This window comes from Haliotis cracherodii, unplaced genomic scaffold (assembly GCF_022045235.1).
Source record: "Haliotis cracherodii isolate W230 unplaced genomic scaffold, xgHalCrac1.p SCAF_10, whole genome shotgun sequence".
Classification (NCBI taxonomy): domain Eukaryota; kingdom Metazoa; phylum Mollusca; class Gastropoda; order Lepetellida; family Haliotidae; genus Haliotis; species Haliotis cracherodii.
The window spans coordinates 4,719,423-4,743,487 of record NW_027266265.1 but is presented as its reverse complement, the minus strand read 5'-3'; the positions used below and the strand labels follow the sequence as shown (position 1 = coordinate 4,743,487).

The window sequence follows — 24,065 nt, the reverse complement described above, 5'->3', positions numbered from 1 at the left end:
GTGTCGTATGCACACCGTGACCGGAATTGTGAACTTGGTACTCCAATAGTAATGAATCACGTGCCCAGTGTCAAGTAATATATAAAACCCCAAAGAAGTAAACTAAATTAACTGTCAAAGGACACCCGGTGTCCGATTCATTCATATCACTATTGTTAATCTGACTTGGCATAAAGCGACAAAAACCTTTTCCACATTCAATAGAAATCTCTGCTAAAAGCAGAGTCGCTTGTACGATTCCGACTATATCATGAGCACGTGTTCATGAACCACTATGAAATAGTTATGATACCAGGTGTTTGCGAAAAGCTGAACGTGCTCTGCCCCAATGGTGGCACCCCCCACAAACACACGCAAAGGCAAGTCAACTGTGTTTTATATACATAATTATCTTATTTTTTAGTGGTATGATAAACCCGCATATGATTGATGAACTGACTTAGCTGGTGTGCTTTGTGCGCTACCACATTAACATCAACACAGATCTGTGTCAGAAGTATTATAAGCTGGATATATTTCAAACATATATTCCCTCATTCAATTGTCACAGTTCCTCGTACTTAATCTGACCCACCCACCTCGTTCCCAGCCTTCCAGTCCCTTCGAGATCAGTCAAGTGTGTCGGAGTTTATGTGCAGTGTGTTCAGATGATTTGCAACCCTGCAGAGTCCTTTGCTTGGATGAAGTCGGCTGGCCTGAAAAAAAGTGAAACAGAAGGCTTTCTGTTTGTTGCTCAGGACCAGGACTTCCCACTCAAAGCTAGACTAACATCTAGTCTCTGAAATGAACACATCTTACATAAAAAAAAACGTTGTTTAGTTATCTTAATAAAAATATAATAAAAAGGAGCCCAGTGACTCTCTTCATTTGCAGTGATCTAGACTTGCCAAACATTATAGACTTGCATGGGCTGTATTTGATATATATTTGTATCAGGGTTTGTAGGACAGACTAACTCAAAGCCGTCACTGTGTGATTTTGCATCAAAATGTAAATATGAAATTTAGGTTATGTAATGAATTTAATGAGACTGCCCAACACATTGTCAGTGGATGCCCATCTTTGGCACAAACACAGAATCTTAGGCGACATGACTGAGTAGGTCGATCATTTTATTACTGTCTTTGCCATGCTTGCGTTTTTGACACAGAGGTCCTTCCATGGTACGACCCAGAATATGTAGAGGGCGTCATGGAAAATGATATATACAAAATTCTTTGGAATAGGCCCGTTCACAGCCTCAGACGTATCCAGGCCAACAACCCTGATCATTGAATTTTCTGTTCTTATGACACTAATGTGATTGACAAGATTCAGGAAAAACATGGAAAACATGCGGACCTCGCTTTCGAAATGTCACGCTTGCAACCCAAGTACCAAGATGTCCGACTTCCCATTGTTCTCAGTGCCTTAGGTTTGGTACCTCCCAATCTGTTGACTGACATTTCGAGAGTACCCGGGTTTGCTACCAGGAATACAGCCCTTCTGACAATCTGGGTAATGCAGAAGGCTGCAGTGTTGGGGAGTCTTCACATTCTCCGAAAAGTTGTTGGAGGGTTTGACAAGGTAGCGCTTCCTGGGAGAAGTCCCATTCGCTGTCTGGGTTGCGTGTAGAGGGGTCAAGGGCCCTGAGCTGATGATGAGCCCAACCAGCCTGACTTTGCCAGGATCACACAAACCCTTTTTGCTGCATTTTTTATTTTTATCTGTAAATAATAATAATAATAATAATAATAATAATAATAATAATAATAATAATAATAATGTGACAGGGTCCTGAACCGGAAAGCGTGTCAGTTGGTGCAATTGGTAGACTCTCTTTGATCTTCATCGGGAACGAGGCTCCAGGAACTATCAGCGTCTACTCCATCCTTGACGGAATCAAACCAAGACTCGAGTGTATCTGGGCTGGGGTGAAAAACACATCACTGACGTGGAGAAGTATGTTTACCAACAAGGCAATAAAGGGCGTCGCCCCAGAACACATCATGTAAGTCTTTCATTCCCCAACACTGTTTGAAAGAGACGGTCACGTACATTTATGAGGTGTGTTTGTTTGTTGTTTAACGCCGCACTCAGAATCGATCCAGCTTTATGACTGCGGTCTGTAAAATAATCGAGTCTGGACCAGACAATCCACAGATTGATATCATGAGCATCGATCCACACAATCGGGATACGATGACATGCATCAACCAAGTCAGCGAACCTGACCACCGATCCTGTTAGTCGCCTCTTACGACATGCAAAGTCGCCTTTTACGGCAAGCATGACTTGCTAAAGACCTATTCTACCCCGGATCTTCACGAGTTGCACAAACCAACATGTCTTCAAAAGCGGCCTTTGTAATAGACGAACTTTATGCGGCGAGATCTGGCGTCACTATCATTCCTCAGTTGCTGAGTAAATCGACATGGAGCATTTGACAAAATATTGACGTCACATGTGATTTGATTAAAATGATTGGTGATATTTTTCAACAACACTTTCTCTGTATCCTCCGTATTTTCCCCCATTCAGATTTTTGCCAAAGGACAAAAGTCCTACAGGGAGGGAGGCAATCATTGTGATGGGTACGAAGTCGGGGTCTGTGACGCTGCTGAACGTGGTACTAACAGGTAACGTTGGTTAATGTACATGTAAATATGTTCCAATACACCGTGTGTGGTATACATATCATGTGAACTACTTGAGAATCCTTCAACACCCGGTGTCAAGTTACAGTGTATATCCTGACTGGATAATAGGGGGGTAACCATTTGATTTTCTCGGGGAGGGGTTCTGAAAAAGCAATCAAGCTCCTGGAAATATATTTCTTATACCTCGCAATTCGGCTGTAAGACCTCTCAACGTCAGACATTTTAGTAGCGCTTCTCCCAACTGAATTTCATACATAAAACATACATTACAAGTGATTCCGTCGGTATTTGATTGACGAAATAACAGTTCTTTTTGCGTTTTTATTGACATAACCCGACAAAATAAGCTACGCTCACTAACAAACTACTGTTTCCTGATTGGATGATAACAGAATTGTCGGGACTTGTATTGTCACTTATTTCGTATTTCTGTCTACAATTTTGTGCTTAAATCTTTAAATAAGCAGTTAAGTTGTTATTGTTGACATAGTTATTTATCTAAAATGATATGTTGAAATTCAACATGTATTTGCATTTATGGGTTATAAACGTAAAAAAGTCAATTCTTGAAAATGTGGGAGATATATTCTGTATGTTATAAACAATTGTCTCATCAATTATATCACTAATTATATATGTGTCTCTATTAGGGCTGGGACGGGTAACTCGGGTACCCTGGTCGGGTAGGTACTGAGTAGGCCCCGGTACCTACAGGACTACCCGGACCCGTGGATAGCCACGTGGCATATTGTTTAATGACAAAAAAAGTATCTACAACTCTATGATTACACTGCAAGTCACACATGTTCGCATTCCTTCTGACTTTTCATATCTTTGAATAAAGATATAACTTGAGTCAACTTCAGTGTATGCATGACCAGATTGTTTAATACATGTATCTAAATACGATTTGCCAGTGCTAGGGTAGCTATATGCCCTATCGCACATTTTGGACCTATTTCTTGAGACCTACAGTGGGTACCCGGGTAGGGTCGGGTGATAAGGGGTAGGTACCCGGGTAGTATATCCATCCCTAATCTCTATTATACAAACGTATAATTAAAATGACCACTCTTGTTTCAGGAACGATCCCTCCAGCTAGTCAGGCCAGTGGTAAGTATCGATATCATAAGCTGACACTATGTGAGCGCACGGTCTCAAGGACGGCTCATTCCGAGGTCGATAATTCGAATTTCACTTAAGTTCGCCCTTTTCTTGAGTATATTTAATAAACGTGATAGACATAATCAGTACTGACGATGTGCTGATGTTTCTATGACGTCATCTGTATAATCATGAAATACAGTTTTTACTTCGATACGCGATTGTACTAGTATGTGCTCATCTCTAATGTAGTACTACTACTAGTAGTAGTAGTAGTAGTAAAAGTAGTAGTAGTATGAATAGTAGTAGTAGTAGTAGTTGTAGTATAAGTAGTGGTATAAGTAGTAGTAGTAGTATGAATAGTAGCAGTAGTAGTAGTATGAATAGTAGTAGTATGAGTAGTACTAGTAGAAGTAGAAGTAGTAGTAGTAGGAGTAGTAGTGAGGTGAGGTGAAATGGGTTTAACGTCGCGTCCAATATTATTGCACCAATATAGCGACCTGCATGCACGTGTATGTATGTGTGTGTGGCTGCTTGTACTAGTCCGGACTGATGCCGATTGATAGTGCTAGCTCACTGAGATACCATGCCGCAGTTTAACATGAATAACCCACTCAGACACAGTATAGTGACTCCGAGCCGACCAGTCCTTGTTTTAGCCCTTTAATGCCGAGCGCCAGACAGGGTAACAACAAGTACCATCTTTTAACGTCGTTTGGTATGACGCGTTCGGGGATCGAACCCCTGACCTTCCACTCTCCGGGCGGACGCTCTACCACTAGACCACGGAGGTTAGGAGTAGTAGTATGAGTAGTAGTAGTAGTAGTAGTAGTAGTAGTAGTAGTATGAGTAGAAGTAGTAGTAGTAGTATGGGTAGTAGTACTATGAGTAGTAGTAGTAGTAGTATGAGTAGAAGTAGTAGTATGAGTAGAAGTAGTATGAGTAGTAGTAGTATGAGTAGTAGTAGTATGAGTAGAAGTAGTAGTAGTATGTTGAGTAGTAATACCAGTATAAGCAATAGTAGCAGTAGCAGTAGCAGTAGCAGTAGCAGTAGCAGTAGTTGTAGTAGTAGCAGTAGTATTAGTAGTGTAAAATATTTCGCTCACAAAGCGATCACAATTTTAGTACGGAAAATAAAATATTATCTCAGTTCCAAACACTCGTAACTTGAGTTACACCTAGGACTATAGTTTAAAGATCTTTGTGAGTCAAATTTACCCTATACAACTATTTACATTAGTTAGATCATAATTACACATTAATTATTTCCAGGACTACAGGCGAGCCTTCTGTTGCTGGCTGGCATCCTCATCCTACACGGGGCAATCAAGTGGTGTTTCTGAAGATGCTATTGTCTGCTGCAAAACGCCATACGTATCACTGTTATGCCGTAACACACTACCACTGGAGGATGTAGCGTCATATCACACGACCACTGGAGGATGCAGCGTTATATCACGCTACCACTAAAGGATGTAGCGTCATATCACACTGCCACTGGAGGACGTAGCGTCATATCACACTGCCACTGGAGGATGTAGCTTTATATCACACTACCACTGGAGGATGTAGCGTCATATCACACTACCACCGGAGGATCTAGCGTCATATCATACTACCACTGGAGGATGTAGCGTCATATCACACTGCCACTGGAGGATGTAGCGTCATATCACACTACCACTGGAGGATGTAGCGTCATATCATACTACCACTGGAGGATGTAGCGTCATATCACACTGCCACTGGAGGATGTAGCGTCATATCACACGACCACTGGAGGATGTAGCGTCATATCATACTACCACTGGAGGATGTAGCGTCATATCACACTGCCACTGGAGGATGTAGCGTCATATCACACTGCCACTGGAGGATGTAGCGTTATATCACACTACCACTGGAGGATGTAGCATCATATCACACTACCACTGGAGGATGTAGCGTCATATCACACTGCCACTGGAGGATGTAGCGTCATATCACACTGCCACTGGAGGATGTAGCGTCATATCACACTGCCACTGGAGGATGTAGCGTCATATCACACTGAGCGGGGATGCTTTATGAAGGCGAGAGCCTGATGCGCATCCAGACAGCTTCATCACCTGCGTGCATCCCCAGTGGTAGCGTCGTAGACATGGTCTGTGTGGTTATAAGTATATCTGACGGGACATTGACACCCATATAAAGACATCAGAAAATAAAGAGAATAAACTTTCTGTACACCAGCGTATCTTGACTGCGTTTGCTTGTTTGTGTGTTGTTTTTTTCATTTGTGTGTGCGTTTGTGAGTGTGTGTGTCTGTCTATGTCTGTGTCTGTATCTTTATGGGTGTGGACTGTGTGTATGTGTTTTGACTGTGTGAGCGCGGCGGGATAAAATACGTTTGTGAGTGCCTAGTGTGAGGATTATCTGAGTTACAACAATGTTTGTTTGTTGTTGTAGTAGTAGTAGTAGTAGTAGTAGTAGTAGTAGTAGTAGTAGTAGTAGGGGGAGGAAGAGGAGGAGTATAAGTATTAGTATAAGTAGTAGTGGTAGTATATAGTAGTTGGAGTAATAGTAGCAGTAGTAGTAGCAGTAGTATATAGTTGTAGCAGCAGTATTGGTAACATCATGAGCAATAGAAGAAGATATAGTAGTAGTAGCTTTAGCCGAAGTAGTAGTAGTAGCTTTAGCCAAAGTAGTAGTAGCAATACGGTAATCGTAGCAGAAGTAGTAGTAGCAGCAGTAGAAGAAGAGGTAGTCGTCGTAGTAGCACCAGCATTAATAGCAGCAAAAGAGGAAGTAGTTGTAGTAGTGATAGTTGCCACAGTAACAGTAGAAACGGCAGCAGTGTTCATGTCAACACAATATACTACCAAACATACTTGAAAACTTATTTGACATTTTCTGTCTGTGAAACTAAAAAAAAGCGAAAAAATTTACATGTTCCTGTTCTGTACAAATAAATACATTGCGCTGATAATGAGATAGTATTACCATGAAGGCAAATGACATTCTCTTCGTAGGTATGTGCACGCAGCTGAAAATGTAAGCAGTCATCGCATACTTCTTGTCAGGACAATCAAATACAGACAATCTAATTCTTCTCCAGAAATAACGAAACAAAAATCTTTATCAAGCTGGAATAGAAATCAAACAGGTGAGTCAGGATCCTGTGAACATAGTTCTGTGATGCAAGTGTTGGTATACACACAGTATCAACAACGCCTCAGTCCGCTTTGTTTGCCATAGGACAGGAGGACCAATGACAGATGTTCGCCATGTTGAAATGTCATTTGTGGGAGATGTGGTTTTACAAACCCACACACCTGGGAACAGTACACCTGCATGTGTGGATTGTGTGACTCGCAAACCGTACTTGTTTTGCTTCAATTGTTTGTTCGGGAACGCCAAATACCCTTTCCAGTAGGAATAACAACAACGGTCATTATCTAACAATATTTCCAATTTCGATTTTAGTTCCATAAACGATCATTTTTACGGAAACCTCCTTGATGAGATTAGCTCGTCAAGCAGAAAGCCCGGGTTTGCCTCCCCACATGTGTACAATATGCGGAGCCCATTTCCAGTGTCCCACGCCGTGATATTGTTTAAAGCGGCGTAAAACCATACTCACTCACTCACTCGTTAATGGCATATGTTTACAGTAAACTACGGTTATAACGAACTTAAAGGGACTACTAATGTTAGTTCGTCATACCTGTAGTTCGTTATATGCATATATACAGCATAACCACAGCAAAAAGTCGGGACCAAAAAAGTAAGTACGTTATATCCGTCAGTTCGTTATAAGCGTGTTCGTTATAACCGTAGTTTACTGTATATTGACAAATCATGCTTGAGTATTCACGAGGGTAAAACTTAGTGGTATCGTGGATATTGTTGTGTGTCTTGAGGTGTATGAAGAATGACTATCAATTAAAGAACCAGTTTTGTCAAAACTTTGTACACCACTACCGTTAACGACAAGACCCGTGAAGATCCGGGAAGGAATAGGTCTTCAACAACCCATATTCGCCGTGACAGGCAACTGTACTTGTCGTTAGAGACGACTAAAGGGATCGGGTGATTAGGCTCGCGGACTTGGTTGACGCATGTCATCATATCTAATTGCGTAGATCGATGTTCATGATGCCAATCACCGGATTGTCTGGTCCAGACTCGATTATTTACAGACTTTCGCCTTTAGCTGGAATAATGCTGAGAGCGGCGTTAAACAACAAACAAACAAGCAAACTTATCGGCAAACCTAAGGAAAAACTTCATTCATTGTTTCGAAACGTGATGACCATAAATAAAGTTAAATATCTATCTTCAGAGGCCCAGGATAATTTGTTAAAAATGGAAGCAAAATTAATGTCATCTGAAAACATTTCTCATTGATAACATCTATGTGATATTTGAGACATTAAGGCAGGAAGTAGGCATCACAAAGGACACAAATTGCTGGTCTGTTTCGTCATTCATAAGAATTGGAATCTCTTCTCGGATTGGCAAAATCAAAACATGTTAATTCGACCAAGAAGTTTAACTTAAGCTTAAGGTACATCGGTGATCTGATATCGCTCAATAATGGTTAAATAGCCAATTCCCATCCACGTATCTACCCCTATGAACCAGAAATAAAAGAAACCAGTGAGACCGCCTCGTATAAGAAAATAAGAAATAAGAAAACCAGTGTGATTTACCTTTAATTGTATATAGGCGACCCAAAGAGAAATTGAGGTATGATCTGGTATCTATCTGAACGGCAAAGTACGACGTCACGACTTTACGTCCGAGGTGACGGTGTTTCACCGTATACACACCGAGTTTGTTTTTTATGTAATTAAAAATTGAAAGAACTATTGTTAAATTTGATTAGGTCCATATAACCATCACTCATTCCTGCAAAAGTTTGTAGAAGGATAAATTGGTTCAATGAAGATTAGGCTAAGAAATGAATTTGCAACCACATGACCACTCCCATGTTTGAGATGTTGTAAATTTGTGCCGAAAAAAAACATATTGATTTTTTTCAGAGATAATATCATACAAAATCAGCAGTTGTGTATTAAACGAATCTGATCTAATTTTAAGGTTTTAAATCAATTTATATATTTTTAAATATAACCATGTAGGGATATTCTTTGAATGCTGACAAAGCACCAGTACAGTTTATCTTTTTATATAAGATAGTTTCAATTGAAAATCAAACATGATAAAAACAACTGAGATGTATAGTTTCTTTTGCTCCTCTGTATAAATGAAGACGACACAAATGAGCCTACTTGTTGACCATTACCTACATAGATATAGCCTTTGTTACGTGTCGATTGTAGAATTGAAATGATGTGCTAACACAGAAATCTGTATGTAAAATAACTTAGTGTGAGACTAAAAGACAACCAACAAATGTATTACAAAAAACAATTCAACACAAATTACTGCACATCAATTACAATGGCAGTACACAATAGAGTGGTAGTACAATACTCAATGGCAATACATAAAATGATGGCAGTGGTCAGTTTCAAATACAAAAAAAAAAGTGGTGATAAAGTAAGGGATAATATTATGTTCACCCCCGCGGCGACGGTTGTCAAGCTTCCGAGATGGCTCCAGGCAGGGAATCCGGGGTGATCTTCACACGAAAGCTGGTCTTGATATAACGAAATGTGTGAGAGATACGAGAGGAACGCTCTTGTCCCTTTATATACTGTCTAACAAGCTACTAGAAATTTCCACACAGTACCATCACATATGTTTCTATAACGCTTTATCACAGTCTATCACGGTATTCCGGAAGTTTACACATCACACACGCATCTTAATATAGTAACTTCCTCAAAACTGATTATATCAAAAAAGTACTACATTCCTGACAACTAGTCACTGTCCAAATACAACGCAATGAACCTCTACCGGATCTCAACAGTTACAAAGTTATTCAGTTACAATAATTGTTTAACAGTAAAATACACTGCCATATAATACTACGTGCATTTTGTAATTGGAGAGTGTTGTTTTACTTCATACCTGAGGCACATACATGTAGTCTGTCTTAACCATAATGATGATTGTTATTGGAACATATATGTGGGTTGCCACACTCGGATTTGTTGGTGAACATCCTAAACTGCAAGGGAAACACTGTCAGGACGAGCTCCTCCCAAATATCCAGAAGTTTGTCATGGCATATGACTGTTTTTCTTGATGAATTTCAGTCATAAATGTCATATTGTATTCACACATTTGACAAACTAAAATGAGTTTTTATCAAAATATGATCACGACCATGGTTACAAGACTGACGTCATATCTGCCCCACAATTATTTGAGTGAGTGAGTGGGTTAGTATTGTTTAAAGCCGCTTTTAGCAATATGCCAACAATATCACGGCGGGGGACACCAGGAATGGGCTTCACACATTGTATCCATGTCGGGAATCGTACCCGGGTCTTCGGCGTGACGAGCGAACGTTTTAACCACTAGACTACCCAACAGCCCCTACAACCATTCGAATACACGAAGATAGATGAATACGGAATTTTCTTTTAATTAACATTTACGAAAAACATGGTCGGTTCCACAAAAGTGAAAAGGCACGTCATGTTTATCAGGTTCTTGGACAGAGAAACATAAGATTGTTCATACTTTGAACAACATGCAGTAATTAAGTCGACAGGCTATTGACCTCGTACAATTTCACAAAAAAGGATGGTATGACAAGGTCTGTTTGTTGTGTAACTGAACCAATAAATGGTCTTCACATGTGACTCACCGCGAGGTAAGGTATATACACACATGTTCCATGTTCCTGTCTTTAACACTCACCTGTAGACTCTCGGCAAGATGACAAGCCTCTGCCTCGTCCTATTGGCGTTATTGCCACTAGCTGGCAATGCAATTAGTCCGCATTTACAGTCGAGGTTCAAACGAGGTGAGTAACGAGTTAAGCTCGAGTAACGCTACGCTGCCGATATTTGTCAGAAATATAATTTTGAAAGGGGGTTTAATTACGTTTGCATGATTATATTCATCATTTGTAAATATCAGGCCATGATATGTAAGCCATATCTTATTACCAAAGCGGGGCGTTGGGGTAGCCTGGTGATAAAAGCGTTCGCTCGTCACGCCGAATCGCTGGGTTCGATTTCCCACATGGGTACAATGTGTGAAGCCCATTTCTGATTTACCAACCAAAACCAGAAATAAAGGATACCAGTAGGACCGTCTCATGCATCTGTTTCATATTCACATCTATGCATAAAGATTCATAATGACAAAACACTTTCCACAAGACTGTATTCGAGAGGGATGTCTTCAACATTCCCATAGTTAACTTTCCCTCTTTGTCAAGCAAAATTCTTGCAGCTCCAGCCTTTGGTGTCTACATTTCACAACATTTGAGGTACTCTCGGACATGCTCTTTCTACCAAGATTTCAAAAACTGTCATACGATTGTTGCTCAAACGTTGTTTGATCAAGGTTACAACATTCATGGCCTCAGTTAAGCTTTCAGGTAGTTTCTGGTAGACATGTGGAGGACATTCCAAACCTGACGCATCAATGACAAAAATCATGTCCGATGTAATTCCTTATTTTGACTTTGTACCATATGTTCTCGTGTTTTTTGCAGGTAGAATATTGACTTACCTTTGCATGTGTTTGTGACGGGTGTCACCGATTTGGCACCATACGCTTACGTTTTCGCTAACACCTGGTATCATCACTATTTGGTAGTGATTCATTAACACATGCTCATGATGTAGTCGGAATCGTACAATGGACTCTGATTTCAGCAGATATTTCTTATGAATATAGAAAGGGTTTTGTCGATTTTATTTATTGATATTTCTGGAATATTGCTAAAAACGGCATGAACCCATACTCATTCACTCACTCACTCTAAACTGCATATACCTTCTTTGTTATACACGTAGGACTCAGATCTATGGGGGGACTCTAACCCGGAGCGGAATCTCATTGTTACATGACGTCATGTTTGCAGTGTTGTCATATCCGTGTTTCAGTTCAGTTGTTATATGACGTAATTCTTGAGATGAATCCTTGCCTATGATGACGCCATGTAAATTTACCGTATATTACCGATAGACACAGCGATCAGTCCAAAACGATAGAGCCTGACACCGTAAATAAAGGTCTTCTTTTGACGGATTCATGCCGCCAGCGAACGAAACCAGTATCGACAAAGCGGATACCGGATCATTTTCAAATGATTTTTTGAAGGCTCTGAGTCCGAAGTTGGGTAGCGTGAAAATATTCACGATGAATCTTTGGGAAACGTTTTAAGAAAAGTACGATATGCAACCCCTGCACCGATGATGCTGTTCTACTAGGAAAATGATAAACATATTCCAGAGAAATCGCAACATTGATCATGGAAAGTCTGAGGCAATATCTGAATCTACACGACGTTTAGCGCTATAGAAATTACAAATTTTTAATGTTACATGATAATCGAGGGCACTTGTTGTCTCCCTGACAGTCGTTCGGCAGTAAGAGGATAAAACGAGGACTGGTCGGCTTGGAGTCAGTATTCTGTGTCTGAGTGGGGTTTCTTATGAGAAAGACATTAGAAAGGTGAATAGGTCGTCTAGTTTGTTCAATGTTTCTTGTGGTACACCGCAATCAGCTCTATTACAAACATGTGTAGGCGGGCTACGTCACACACACACACACACACACACACACACACACACACACACACACACACACACACACACACGCACGCACGCACACACACACACACGCACGCACGCACGCACGCACACACACACACACACATACACACACAAAACACACACATTAAGTTGAAAGCAGAGAGAACCAACTGGTTCATCCCTGTATGTTCACTGTTTGTTTCAGCGACCATACAGCTCGGTACCAGTACATCGTCCTCGTACTGCGAGAGTCTACTGGACATGGCAGACGCTGTACCAGACATCGACCAAGCCCCGCTACTGCAGCTGCTTATCTCCCAGGCATGTTCAGGCATCGTCATCTTGCCCGACCAAGACACAACGCCATCAACACAGAAACCAACGACAACGACAAGAACGACGACGACGACGACGACTACAACAACTGCGAAACCTTCCACGCGTAAGCACAGAGAGACGTTAGGGTTCATTGGGCGCACGAAATGTACCCCATCAGAAAATAACAGTTGGCTTCAAATCGTTGGCCAAAATTTAGATTAATATGTTTTTTATGTTGTTTGATAGTCAATTAGTAAGATATATATTCTTTCACTAATTTAACAACAATTTACATCATTGATTGCAGTGGGTATCGTTAAAAGTAAACGATAACTCTTACTTTTTAAAGCAATTTGTATCATGGATGTTACCTGGACAGCAGTACAACTTACACACTTCGCTAACACCTGGTGTCATCACTTATTTTCAGTGATTCATTCATATAACTTCATCGCCACTGAGACTTTACGTCAAACGAAATCTCTTTCGTTAATAATCGAGACTGGGTATTCTCTGGCGTTGTTGAATTGCATCAAGACGGAGAGGCTAGACCATTTACAGTTGTTCGTTAGAGTAACGGTAGTCGCTGGTACGTTGTTAGTGATTGCAGACGAGCAGACGCCAGCAACACGTCATCGACGTGGACATTGTCATTATCCAAACTGTTTGTACTTTATAAGGCGAGGGCAAAGGAAACTATACCGAGTTTGTTTTTAATGCAACTGAAAATTGAAAGAATCATCGTTAAATTTGATTATGTCTGTTTAACCATCACTCATTCCTGCATCAGTTTGTAAAATGCAATCTGTGGTTTAGTATGTTTGTGTAAAAATATATTGGTTCAATGAAGACTTGGGTAAGAAATGACCGATGTTTGAAATGTTGGAAATTTGTGCCGAAAAGAGCAAATGTATTGATTTTCAAACATAACATGTCTAAGATATCCTAGACTAACATCTAGTCTCTGAAATGAACACATCTTACATAAAAAAACAGTTGTTCAGTTATCTTAATAAAAACATAATAAAAGGAGCCCAGTGACTCTCTTCATCCTGATACTGCAGTGATCTAGACTTGCCAAACATTATAGACTTGCATGGGCTGTATTTGATATATATTTGTATCAGGGTCTGTAAGACAGACTAAAGATATCCATCAGCAGTTATAGGTTATATAAAATGCGAACTGCTTTTTATCTTTCAATTTTTTAAACCAAATGATATCAAATTATAAAAAAATACAACAATGTAGAAGTATTCTTTGAATGCTGACTAAGCACCAGTACAATTCCTTTTTTGGATATAATATCGCTAACTTAAGATATTTCAACTGAATATCAAACTTGTGATAAAATCAACTGAGAGGTATAGTTTCTTTTGCTACTCGGTGTGTCATTTACCATTTATCATAGGAGTATGCAATCGATATCTGTAATTTATCCTTTATCGTTCCTGAACTTTCTTTGTTCACACACACACAGAGCTTTACCCGGGCTAATAGTACAGCTGTGTATTTTCAGGAACATGTGGCACTGTCTTTAGCAACGGAGCCGCAACGGCTCTGAGAGTCATCAATGGAGAAAAAGTGGCAAAGGGAGAGTACCAGTTCCTTGTGTCGTTCTTGTACCTAGGGGAGGTTGTGTGTACCGCCACAATCATAGACCCGACACACGTCTTGACGGCAGCTCACTGCACTATGTACGTCATGGAGCGGTCGTATAACAGTACTTTATACAGATTGTAGCACATTGACCACATATTAACATGTACTACATCAAGAATAAAATAAATATAACCTATTTCTTATTCCCAAACAGTAACAGGAAAATTCAACCATTTGCTATTTTTTAGAAAATGTATTCTGATGTTTGGGTTTCTTGTGTTGTATATGTGTTTGTTTTTTTAGCGTTTTTGCATAATACTTATTATGTTATTATGTATACAAAAGCACGATGGTAATAAACTCTGTTAACCCAACCAAATGTACACTTATGTGTAACTAACTTCGTGTCTTCAGCGGTTTGAGGGCAAGAGATCTGTCAGTGGGAATAGCAGAACATGATTCCACCAAGAAGGACGGCGAGAGGATCATCGATGTGAGGAAGGTTACCCAGCACCCCAGGTACAACGATAACACCCTTGGTAAGTTCAGCACAACGATATCACAGTCGGTAAGTTCAACACAACGATAATTCAATCCTGAAGTTCAAAACAACGATACCACAGTCGGTAAGTTCAACACAGCGACACCACAGTCGATAAGTTCAACACAACGATAACAGAGTCGATAAGTTCAACACAACGATAACAGAATCGGTAAGTTCAACACAACGATAACAGAATCGGTAAGTTCAACACAGCGACACCACAGTCGTAAGTTCAACACAACGATAACAGAATCGGTAAGTTCAACACTGCGACACCACAGTCGTAAGTTCAACACAACGATAACAGAGTCGGTAAGTTCAACACAACGATAACAGAGTCGATAAGTTCAACACAACGATAACAGAATCGGTAAGTTCAACACAACGATAACAGAATCGGTAAGTTCAACACAACGATAACAGAATCGGTAAGTTCAACACAACGATAACAGAATCGGTAAGTTTAACACAACGATAACAGAATCGATAAGTTCAACACAACGATAACAGAATCGGCAAGTTCAACACAACGATAACAAAATCGGTAAGTTCAACACAACGATAACAGAATCGGTAAGTTCAACACAACGATAACAGAATCGGTAAGTTCAACACAACGATAACAGAATCGGTAAGTTCAACACAACGATAACAGAATCGGTAAGTTCAACACAACGATAACAGAATCGGTAAGTTCAACACAACGATAACAGAATCGGTAAGTTCAACACAACGATAACAGAGTCGATAAGTTCAACACAACGATAACAGAATCGGTAAGTTCAACACAACGATAACAGAATCGGTAAGTTCAACACAACGATAACAGAATCGGTAAGTTCAACACAACGATAACAGAATCGGTAAGTTCAACACAACGATAACAGAATCGATAAGTTCAACACAGCGACACCACAGTCGGTAAGTTCAACACAACGATAACAGAATCGGTAAGTTCAACACAACGATAACAGAATCGAAAAGTTCAACACAACGATAACAGAATCGGTAAGTTCAACTCAACGATAACAGAATCGGTAAGTTCAACACAACGATACCAGAATCGATAAGTTCAACACAACGATAACAGAATCGGTAAGTTCAACTCAACGATAACAGAATCGGTAAGTTCAACACAACGATAACAGAATCGGTAAGTTCAACTCAACGATAACAGAATCGATAAGTTCAACACAACGATAACAGAATCGGTAAGTTCAACACAACGATAACAGAATCGGTAAGTTCAACACAACGATAACAGAATCGGTAAGTTCAACACAACGATAACAGAGTCGGTAAGTTCAAGGATGAACAAATGTCAGGTAAAAGTAGTGGGGTGCACCTAAAAGTTAATAAAATGAATGGAAATCATTCCCGAAACCGTTTGTGTTTATTTAGCCAAAGGTTAATCAATAAATTATTTTTATTGAAGATTTGTCACCAAACAATATAGTTGTGTGTTTTTATGTAACGTCAACATGGCAAGTATACTTTAAAAAGGGGAGGGTGCACTCACCAGAATCCCTTCTCGATCCGCTCATGCAGGCTCTACACGTTGCGACTTGAAATTTCCCAGGAGGGATTCTCATTTCTGTTCCAGACAAATTCACTTGTTTATTGAAAATACTTGAAGTTTTAATTGGTTAACTGATGAAATCAACTGAAACAAATATAGTTTCCCTCCCCTAAAGTCTTGTACCTTGTCTAAGCATTGTGTTTATTTTGTATGACCCCAGATGAATCGAATGTGTGACCCGACCGTGGTCAGTTTTACCCGATCGTGGGTCAGTGTTACCAAACTGTGGGTCAGTGTTACCAGGCTGTGGGCCAGTGTTATCCGAGTGTGGGTCAGTGTTACTTGACTGTGGGTCAGTGTTACTCGACTGTGGGCCAGTGTTACCAGGCTGTGGGTCAGTGTTACTTGACTGTGGGTCAGTGTGACCCGACTGTGCGTCAGTGTTACCCGACTGTGGGCCAGTGTTACCCGACTGTGGGCCAGTGTTACCAGGCTGTGGGTCAGTGTTACCCGATCGTGGGCCAGTGTTACCCGACTGTGAGCCAGTGTTACCCGCCTCTGGGTCAGTGTTACCAAACTCTGGTCAGTGTTCCCCGACTGTGGGTCAGTATTACCCGACTGTGCGTCAGTGTTACCCGACTGTGGGCCAGTGTTACCCGACTGTGGGCCAGTGTTACCAGGCTGTGGGTCAGTGTTACCCGACTGTGGGTCAGTGGACTATGGGTCATTGTGACCAGACTGTGGGTCAGTGTTACCAGACTGTGAGCCAGTGTTACCCGACTGTCGGCCAGTGTTACCCGATCGTGGGCCAGTGTTACCCGACTGTGGGTCAGTGTTACCAAACTGTGGTCAGTGTTACCAGACTGTGGGTCAGTGTTACCCGACTGTGGGTCAGTGTTCCCCGGCTGTGGGTCAGTGTTACCCAACTGTGGGTCAGTGTTACCAAACTGTGAGCCAGTGTTACCTGACTGTGGGCCAGTGTTACCCGACTGTGAGCCAGTGTTACCCGCCTCTGGGTCAGTGTTACCAAACTCTGGTCAGTGTTCCCCGACTGTGGGTCAGTATTACCCGACTGTGGGCCAGTGTTACCCGACTGTGGGTCATTGTTACTTGACTATGGGTCAGTGTTACTTGACTGTGGGTCAGTGTGACCCGACTGTGCGTCAGTGTTACCCGACTGTGGGCCAGTGTTACCCGACTGTGGGCCAGTGTTACCAGGCTGTGGGTCAGTGTTACCCGACTGTGGGTCAGTGGACTATGGGTCATTGTGACCAGAATGTGGGTCAGTGTTACCAGACTGTGAGCCAGTGTTACCCGACTGTCGGCCAGTGTTACCCGATCGTGGGCCAGTGTTACCCGACTGTGGGTCAGTGTTACCAAACTGTGGTCAGTGTTACCAGACTGTGGGTCAGTGTTACCCGACTGTGGGTCAGTGTTCCCCGGCTGTGGGTCAGTGTTACCCAACTGTGGGTCAGTGTTACCAAACTGTGAGCCAGTGTTACCTGACTGTGGGCCAGTGTTACCCGACTGTGAGCCAGTGTTACCCGCCTCTGGGTCAGTGTTACCAAACTCTGGTCAGTGTTCCCCGACTGTGGGTCAGTATTACCCGACTGTGGGTCAGTGTTACCCGACTGTGGGTCATTGTTACTTGACTATGGGTCGTTGTTACTTGACTGTGGGTCAGTGTAACCAAACTGTAAGCCAGTGTTACCAAACTGTGAGCCAGTGTTACCCGACTGTGGGTCAGTGTTACCAGACTGTGGGTCAATGTGACCCGATAGCGATAACGTTGCTCATACCATCAGCCATTGGTTTGTTAGGTCCAGCATACCCACATTCACTTTAATTAGCTTTAATTGTGCTGCGGCTTAAATCAACATCCGTGTATAAGGTTTGCGCTTTGCAAACCGCCGTCAAATGGAGTAAATATTCTTAAATGGTTATGCCTTCAGTGAACGACATCGCTATCCTGACGCTGAAGACGCCTATCACCGGTATCAAGAACGCCGAACCCGTGTGTCTCCCAGTCAACGGGCAGTGCGGGAACCTTAGCAATAGGAACTGTGTTGTCGCAGGGTGGGGAGCCATCTCACAGCAGGGGGGTTCAAGTATGTCACTTCTCTGATTTGTTACCCCGGGGATTCCGGGTGAGACTTATAGGTCCCTTTCAACCTACAGAGGTCGATCCGGCTAGTGACACATATAGGTGGACCCGGCTGGTGATATATGTCACGAGTACATCATTACTAATTCAAAAGTTACAGACAGTTATGTCAGTGAAATACTAAACTGATAGGGTGACAGGCTTGTGTTGACGATATGATAAGATAACGGGCTTGTGTAGACATTCTGTTGAATTACCAGCCTTCTGTTGACGTTATAATGAGGTAACAGGCTTGTGTTGACGTTGTGACGAGAAAACAGACTTGTGTTGACGTTATGATGAGGTCAGAGACATGAGTTGACGTTATGATGAGGCAACATGCTTGTGTTGACGTTGGGATAAGGTAACAGACATGTTATGACGTTATGATGAGGAAACAGATGTGTTGACGTTATGATGAGGTAACATACTTGTGTTGTCGTTATGATGAGGAAACAGACTTGTGTTGACGTTATGATGAGGTAACGGACTTGTGTTGACGTTGTGATGAGGCAACAGGCTTGTGTTGACGTTGTGATGAGGCAACAGGCTTGTGTTGACGTTGTGATGAGGTAACAAGCTTGTGTTGACGTTATGATGAGATAACAGGCTTGTGTTGACGTTGTGACGAGGAAACAGACTTATGTTGACCTTATGGATGATGCAACAGACTTGTATTGACGTTGTGATAAGGTAACAGACATGTGTTGACGTTATGATAAGATAACCGGCTTGTGTAGGCGTTGTGATAAGGAAACAGACGTGTTGAGGTTATTATGAGGTAACAGACATGTGTTGGCGTTATGATGAGGTAACAGGTATGTGCTGACATTGTGATGAGGTAACAGGCTTGTGTTGACGTTGTGATGAGGCAACATACTTGTGTTGTCGTTATGATGAGGCAACAAGCTTGTGTTGACGTTGTGATGAGGTAACAAGCTTGTGTTGACGTTGTGATGAGGCAACAGGCTTGTGTTGACGTTGTGATGAGGTAACAAGCTTGTGTTGACGTTGTGATGAGGTAACAAGCTTGTGTTGACGTTGTGACGAGGAAACAGGCTTGTGTTGACCTTATGATGAGGTAACACACTTGTGTTGACCTTATGATGAGGTAACAGACTTGTGTTGACGTTGTGATGAGGCAACAGACTTGTGTTGACGTTGTTATGAGGAAACAGACTTGTGTTGACCTTATGATGAGGTAACAGACATGTGTTGATGTTATGGTGAGGTAACAGGCTTGTGTTGACTTTTGATGAGGCGACAGGCTTGTGTTGACGTTGGGATAAGGTAACAGACATGTTATGACGTTATGATGAGGCAACAGACTTGTGTTGACGTTATGATGAGGCAACATACTTGTGTTGATGTTGTGATGAGGTAACAAGCTTGTGTTGACGTTGTGATGAGGTAACAAGCTTGTGTTGACGTTGTGATGAGATAACAGGCTTGTGTTGACGTTGTGATGAGGTAACAGACTTGTGTTGACGTTATGATGAGGCAACATACTTGCGTTGATGTTGTGATGAGGTAACAGACTTGTGTTGACGTTATGATGAGATAACAAGCTTGTGTTGACGTTATGATGAGGAAACAGGCTTGTGTTGACGTTGTGATAAGGTAACAAGCTTGTGTTGACGTTATGATGAGATAACAGGCTTGTGTTGACGTTGTGACGAGGAAACAGACTTATGTTGACCTTATGGATGATGCAACAGACTTGTATTGACGTTGTGATAAGGTAACAGACATGTGTTGACGTTATGATGAGATAACCGGCTTGTGTAGGCGTTGTGATAAGGAAACAGACATGTGTTGACCTTATGATGAGGGAACAGGCTTGTGTAGGCGTAGGGATAAGGAAACAGACGTGTTGAGGTTATTATGAGGTAACAGACATGTGTTGGCGTTATGATGAGGTAACAGGTATGTGCTGACGTTGTGATGAGGTAACAGACTTGTGTTGACGTTATGATGAGGTCAGAGACATGTGTTGACGTTGTGAAGCAGTAACAGACTTGTGTTTACGTTAAGATGAGGTAACATACTTTTGTTGACGTTGTGATGAGATAACAGGCTTGTGTTTACGTTATGATGAGGTAACAGATTTGTGTTGACGTTGTGATGAGGTAACAGGCTTGTGTTGACGTTATGATGAGGTCAGAGACATGTATTGACGTTGTGATGAGATAACAGGCTTGTGTTTACGTTATGATGAGGTAACAGGGTTGTGTTATTGTGCTACTGTCACAGATATCTCCTGAACCCTGATGATGATCAGATGCCACCCACGACTTCCACATAGGCGCATATACTTCTTTTCAAAGCCTAGTCTTTATGTTAAATCTGACCCCATTAGACTTCTATAGATGTAACAACGCCTATATAATATGCACGTACAAGCTGCATGGCTAGATAACAGAAACCATATGTATGCAGATTAAAGTAATGTTCATTATTTAAACACAAATAGATGTGTAGCATGACAACAAACAAATCCCAAAAGAAAAAGGATACAGGTATGTTCCTGACTTGTCTCCAGATACGTATCCTAGCTCCCCCTTCGACGCTACTGTCCAGGTGTATGATGGGACGGCTTGTCCCCTCCAAGCTGCTTCCCCCAGTGACAAGAAGACTCAGATCTGTGCTGTTGGGGCGTCCGACACCTGTGAGGTGAGTGTATCTTCTCTATCATGATGATGGCTCGAACAGTTGTGACTGCATCCGTGATCGAGTGGACAGAAAGTGTACCTGGAGAGCGGAAGGTCCGGGGTTCGATTCTCGGCCGTCATGCCAAAAGACGTTAAAAGATGGTACTTGCAACGCTGCCTGACGCTAGGCATTAAGGGGCTTAAACAAGGACTGTCGGCTCGGAGTCAGAAAACTGTGTCTGAGTGGAGTATTCATGTTAAACTGCGGCATGGTATCTCAGTGGGCTGGCACTATAAAGCCGGCATTAGTTCGGACTGGTACAAGCAGCCACACACACACACGTGCATGCACGTCGCTATTTAAGTGCAGTAACCTTCGACGTGACGTTAAACCCTGTTGTACCTCACCTTGAATAGTTATGTCTCAAATGGAACTCTGTAATACTAAAAATTGAATAACTTGTGTGAATGAATGTTTAGTAGCACCCAAGTCATATTATGCTAGGAGACTTCACTCAATGTATAGTTGTAAATGGAACCCGGGTCTTGCCATGTCCAGGGATGTTTTAACCACCAGGATTCTCCGGTATCTTTGTATTCCGAGGCCCTCGACACTAACAGAGGATCCACATATTCGCCAACTTAAATCTCAGTGTGTCATTTAACATCATAAGACATTCTTGGCGACTGAGACTGCTTGAATCATATTGCCTAATTACGTTGAGATACAGACAGCGCAATTTACAAGACGTGTGGTGTTTCGCTGCCATTGTGTTCAAAGAAGCTGTCGTTCAACAGGAATGTCATAACGCATCTCTTAAAATTCAGCTATGACGTCACTCTAGTATTTCATCTGTAGGTTATCTGTAATGAATTGACAGTTTACTGCCCTACTTTCTGCAGTGCACAATTAAAGATCGCGCATTAATTAATTCTAATTACATGCACGTACAGAACGAATGCAGGGGCTAGTTCAAATGCAGCACATATCGAAGGTATTACGAATGTACTGTATGAAATATGTGTGTTGTATTTATTTTCAAGCTGTATTTTAATCTGTTAAAGCAGTCAACTTTGATGCTGTATTTTGAAGCCCGAAAACGTAACTGAACAATGGTTACAAAAAAGATACTCAGCTTCAGTTAAACCACATTCTCAACATAATTAATTTATGATGGTGCTTCTGTATAAAATTATCATTGTCTGAAATTACAAATGAAACAATTACCTCATCACTATTATTAACCTTGCTCCAAGGCTGCACTGAAAGGAAAGTCCATGGATGTGTAGTAATTCTATCCTCCTAATAGGCAAGTCTAGATATGTGGACAGTATCTAGTCTAAGGACTCCAGTCTCTCATAGGACAACTTGTTATTATTATTTATATAATCTAGAAATTATATTACAACTTTCTTAGTGAAGTACAGATTCTAATACTTTTTTGGGTTGAGTCCCATCCGGAATTCGAACCCAGATTCGAAACCACAAAATGTACTACAATCTGTACTTCACTAAGAAAGTGTTATCACAAATACAACGTTTGTTAATCTGACCTCTGCCTAAATGGCATTGTGTGTTCATAGCTTTCGGCTATGGGAGCCGTGCCAATTTACACTTGTCAGAGTTGGTACACAAAGTATATGATCTAGACTACCAGTTGTCGGACTTTCATTTTGTGGAAGCCTCGGTGGCTGAGTGGGTTAGATTCGCTGACTTTCTGTGCTGGCGTTCAGGCGCCTCACTCTGAGGATGCGGGTTCGAATCCCGGATGGGACTCTACCCAAAAACATACGAGAATCTGTACTTCCTAAGAAAGTGTTATCCCAAATATTATCCCATTTGACCACTGTCTAAATGGCGTTGAGTCATTCGTTAACAACTCGTGTTATTCCGGGACAAGCCGAATAGCGACCCGTACCCCTTTCATGGCTATTTTTGCGACTGGGTTCCGTCTAACCGCAGACGGGAATAGCTAAAGGAATTGTCAACTCGTGGCGCAATTCACGTATATTTCCCCAATGTCATATATATTCCGGATGCTATTGAAATCACCTCGGGTACTTACAATATTATACACTGTGATTGAACACATTTTAACTGTGTTTTGGGTATATTTTTAAATGTAAGACATATGTAAAGTAAAAAGAAATTCCTGCGAGATTCTTTAAAGTCATGCACGTATTCTGATTGGTTTGTCTATTTTCGCACATAACTTCATCGATAGGGGGACGAATCGTCTTGCAGGTTACGGAAAAGGGGCGAGTTTTGACGGATGGGCATTGTGTGTTCATAATTATGATATTAACTAATAATTATGCCTTCGAGACTTGTGTAAGGCTACATTATTATGTTCAATAAATATAATGACTGATGATAAATATTACACTTCAGGGCGATTCTGGCGGTCCGCTGGTGTGCAAGTTCGGCGGGAGATGGGTACAGTGCGGTATTACGTCCTACGGTACCAGGCTGTGTAACACCAAGAATACCCAGGCCATCTACACGAAGGTACCCGCCTACAACAGGTGGATCCAGTCAATTCTTGCCAGCTGAACATCCGGGAACTGTCATGCGGCTCATGTGACCAGCTTCTCAATAAAGATGGAGTCGTTGTTCTGTCTGTTCAACGATTGTCCCTCCAAAGCTTAAGACTCGACTTAATTTTTGCGTTTGAGGAGTAAGAACGTAAAACTAGCTGTGCACATTAAGTAAATCCGCGTCGGTTTATGGAAGCATAAACGCAACAATATTTGCTGCCATACCTGTACGATTCCTACTATGTTATAAGCATATGTTTATAAATCACTTTCACATAGGGGGCGGTCGGGTAGCCTAGTGGTTAAAGTGTTCGCTCGTCACGCCGAAGACCTGG

The 24,065-nt window shown here is 41.6% G+C and overlaps 2 protein-coding genes across 2 annotated transcripts in view; both read left to right on the top strand.

The window, feature by feature from the left end:
* The window catches only part of LOC139453980 (mesenchyme-specific cell surface glycoprotein-like), a 29,870-nt gene extending 23,892 nt beyond the window's left edge, over positions 1-5,978 (top strand). The window contains exons 9-12 of the mRNA XM_071235447.1: positions 1,773-1,990; positions 2,521-2,618; positions 3,723-3,752; positions 5,016-5,978. Of these exons, the coding sequence (XP_071091548.1) occupies positions 1,773-1,990; positions 2,521-2,618; positions 3,723-3,752; positions 5,016-5,086 (417 nt within the window). The 3' untranslated portion in view covers positions 5,087-5,978. The remainder of the gene's footprint in view (positions 1-1,772; positions 1,991-2,520; positions 2,619-3,722; positions 3,753-5,015) is intronic.
* Positions 5,979-10,570: 4,592 nt separating this feature from the next.
* Positions 10,571-23,842, top strand: LOC139445480 (chymotrypsin-like protease CTRL-1). Its single transcript, XM_071226624.1, has 7 exons — positions 10,571-10,671; positions 12,621-12,857; positions 14,253-14,430; positions 14,750-14,874; positions 18,351-18,506; positions 21,084-21,214; positions 23,585-23,842. The coding sequence occupies exons 1-7, from the start codon at positions 10,584-10,586 to the stop codon at positions 23,744-23,746; spliced, it is 1,077 nt and encodes a 358-aa protein (XP_071082725.1). The 5' UTR covers positions 10,571-10,583; the 3' UTR covers positions 23,747-23,842.
* The last annotated feature ends 223 nt before the right edge of the window (positions 23,843-24,065 follow it).

Bases quoted from the DNA above. Each gene is read 5' to 3' on its own strand.
- LOC139445480 (XM_071226624.1), top strand. From the start codon at position 10,584: ATGACAAGCCTCTGCCTCGTCCTATTGGCGTTATTGCCACTAGCTGGC. The intron at 14,431-14,749 runs GTACGTCATGGA...TCGTGTCTTCAG, and splicing joins ACGGCAGCTCACTGCACTAT to CGGTTTGAGGGCAAGAGATC. The intron at 18,507-21,083 runs GTATGTCACTTC...ACTTGTCTCCAG, and splicing joins CTCACAGCAGGGGGGTTCAA to ATACGTATCCTAGCTCCCCC.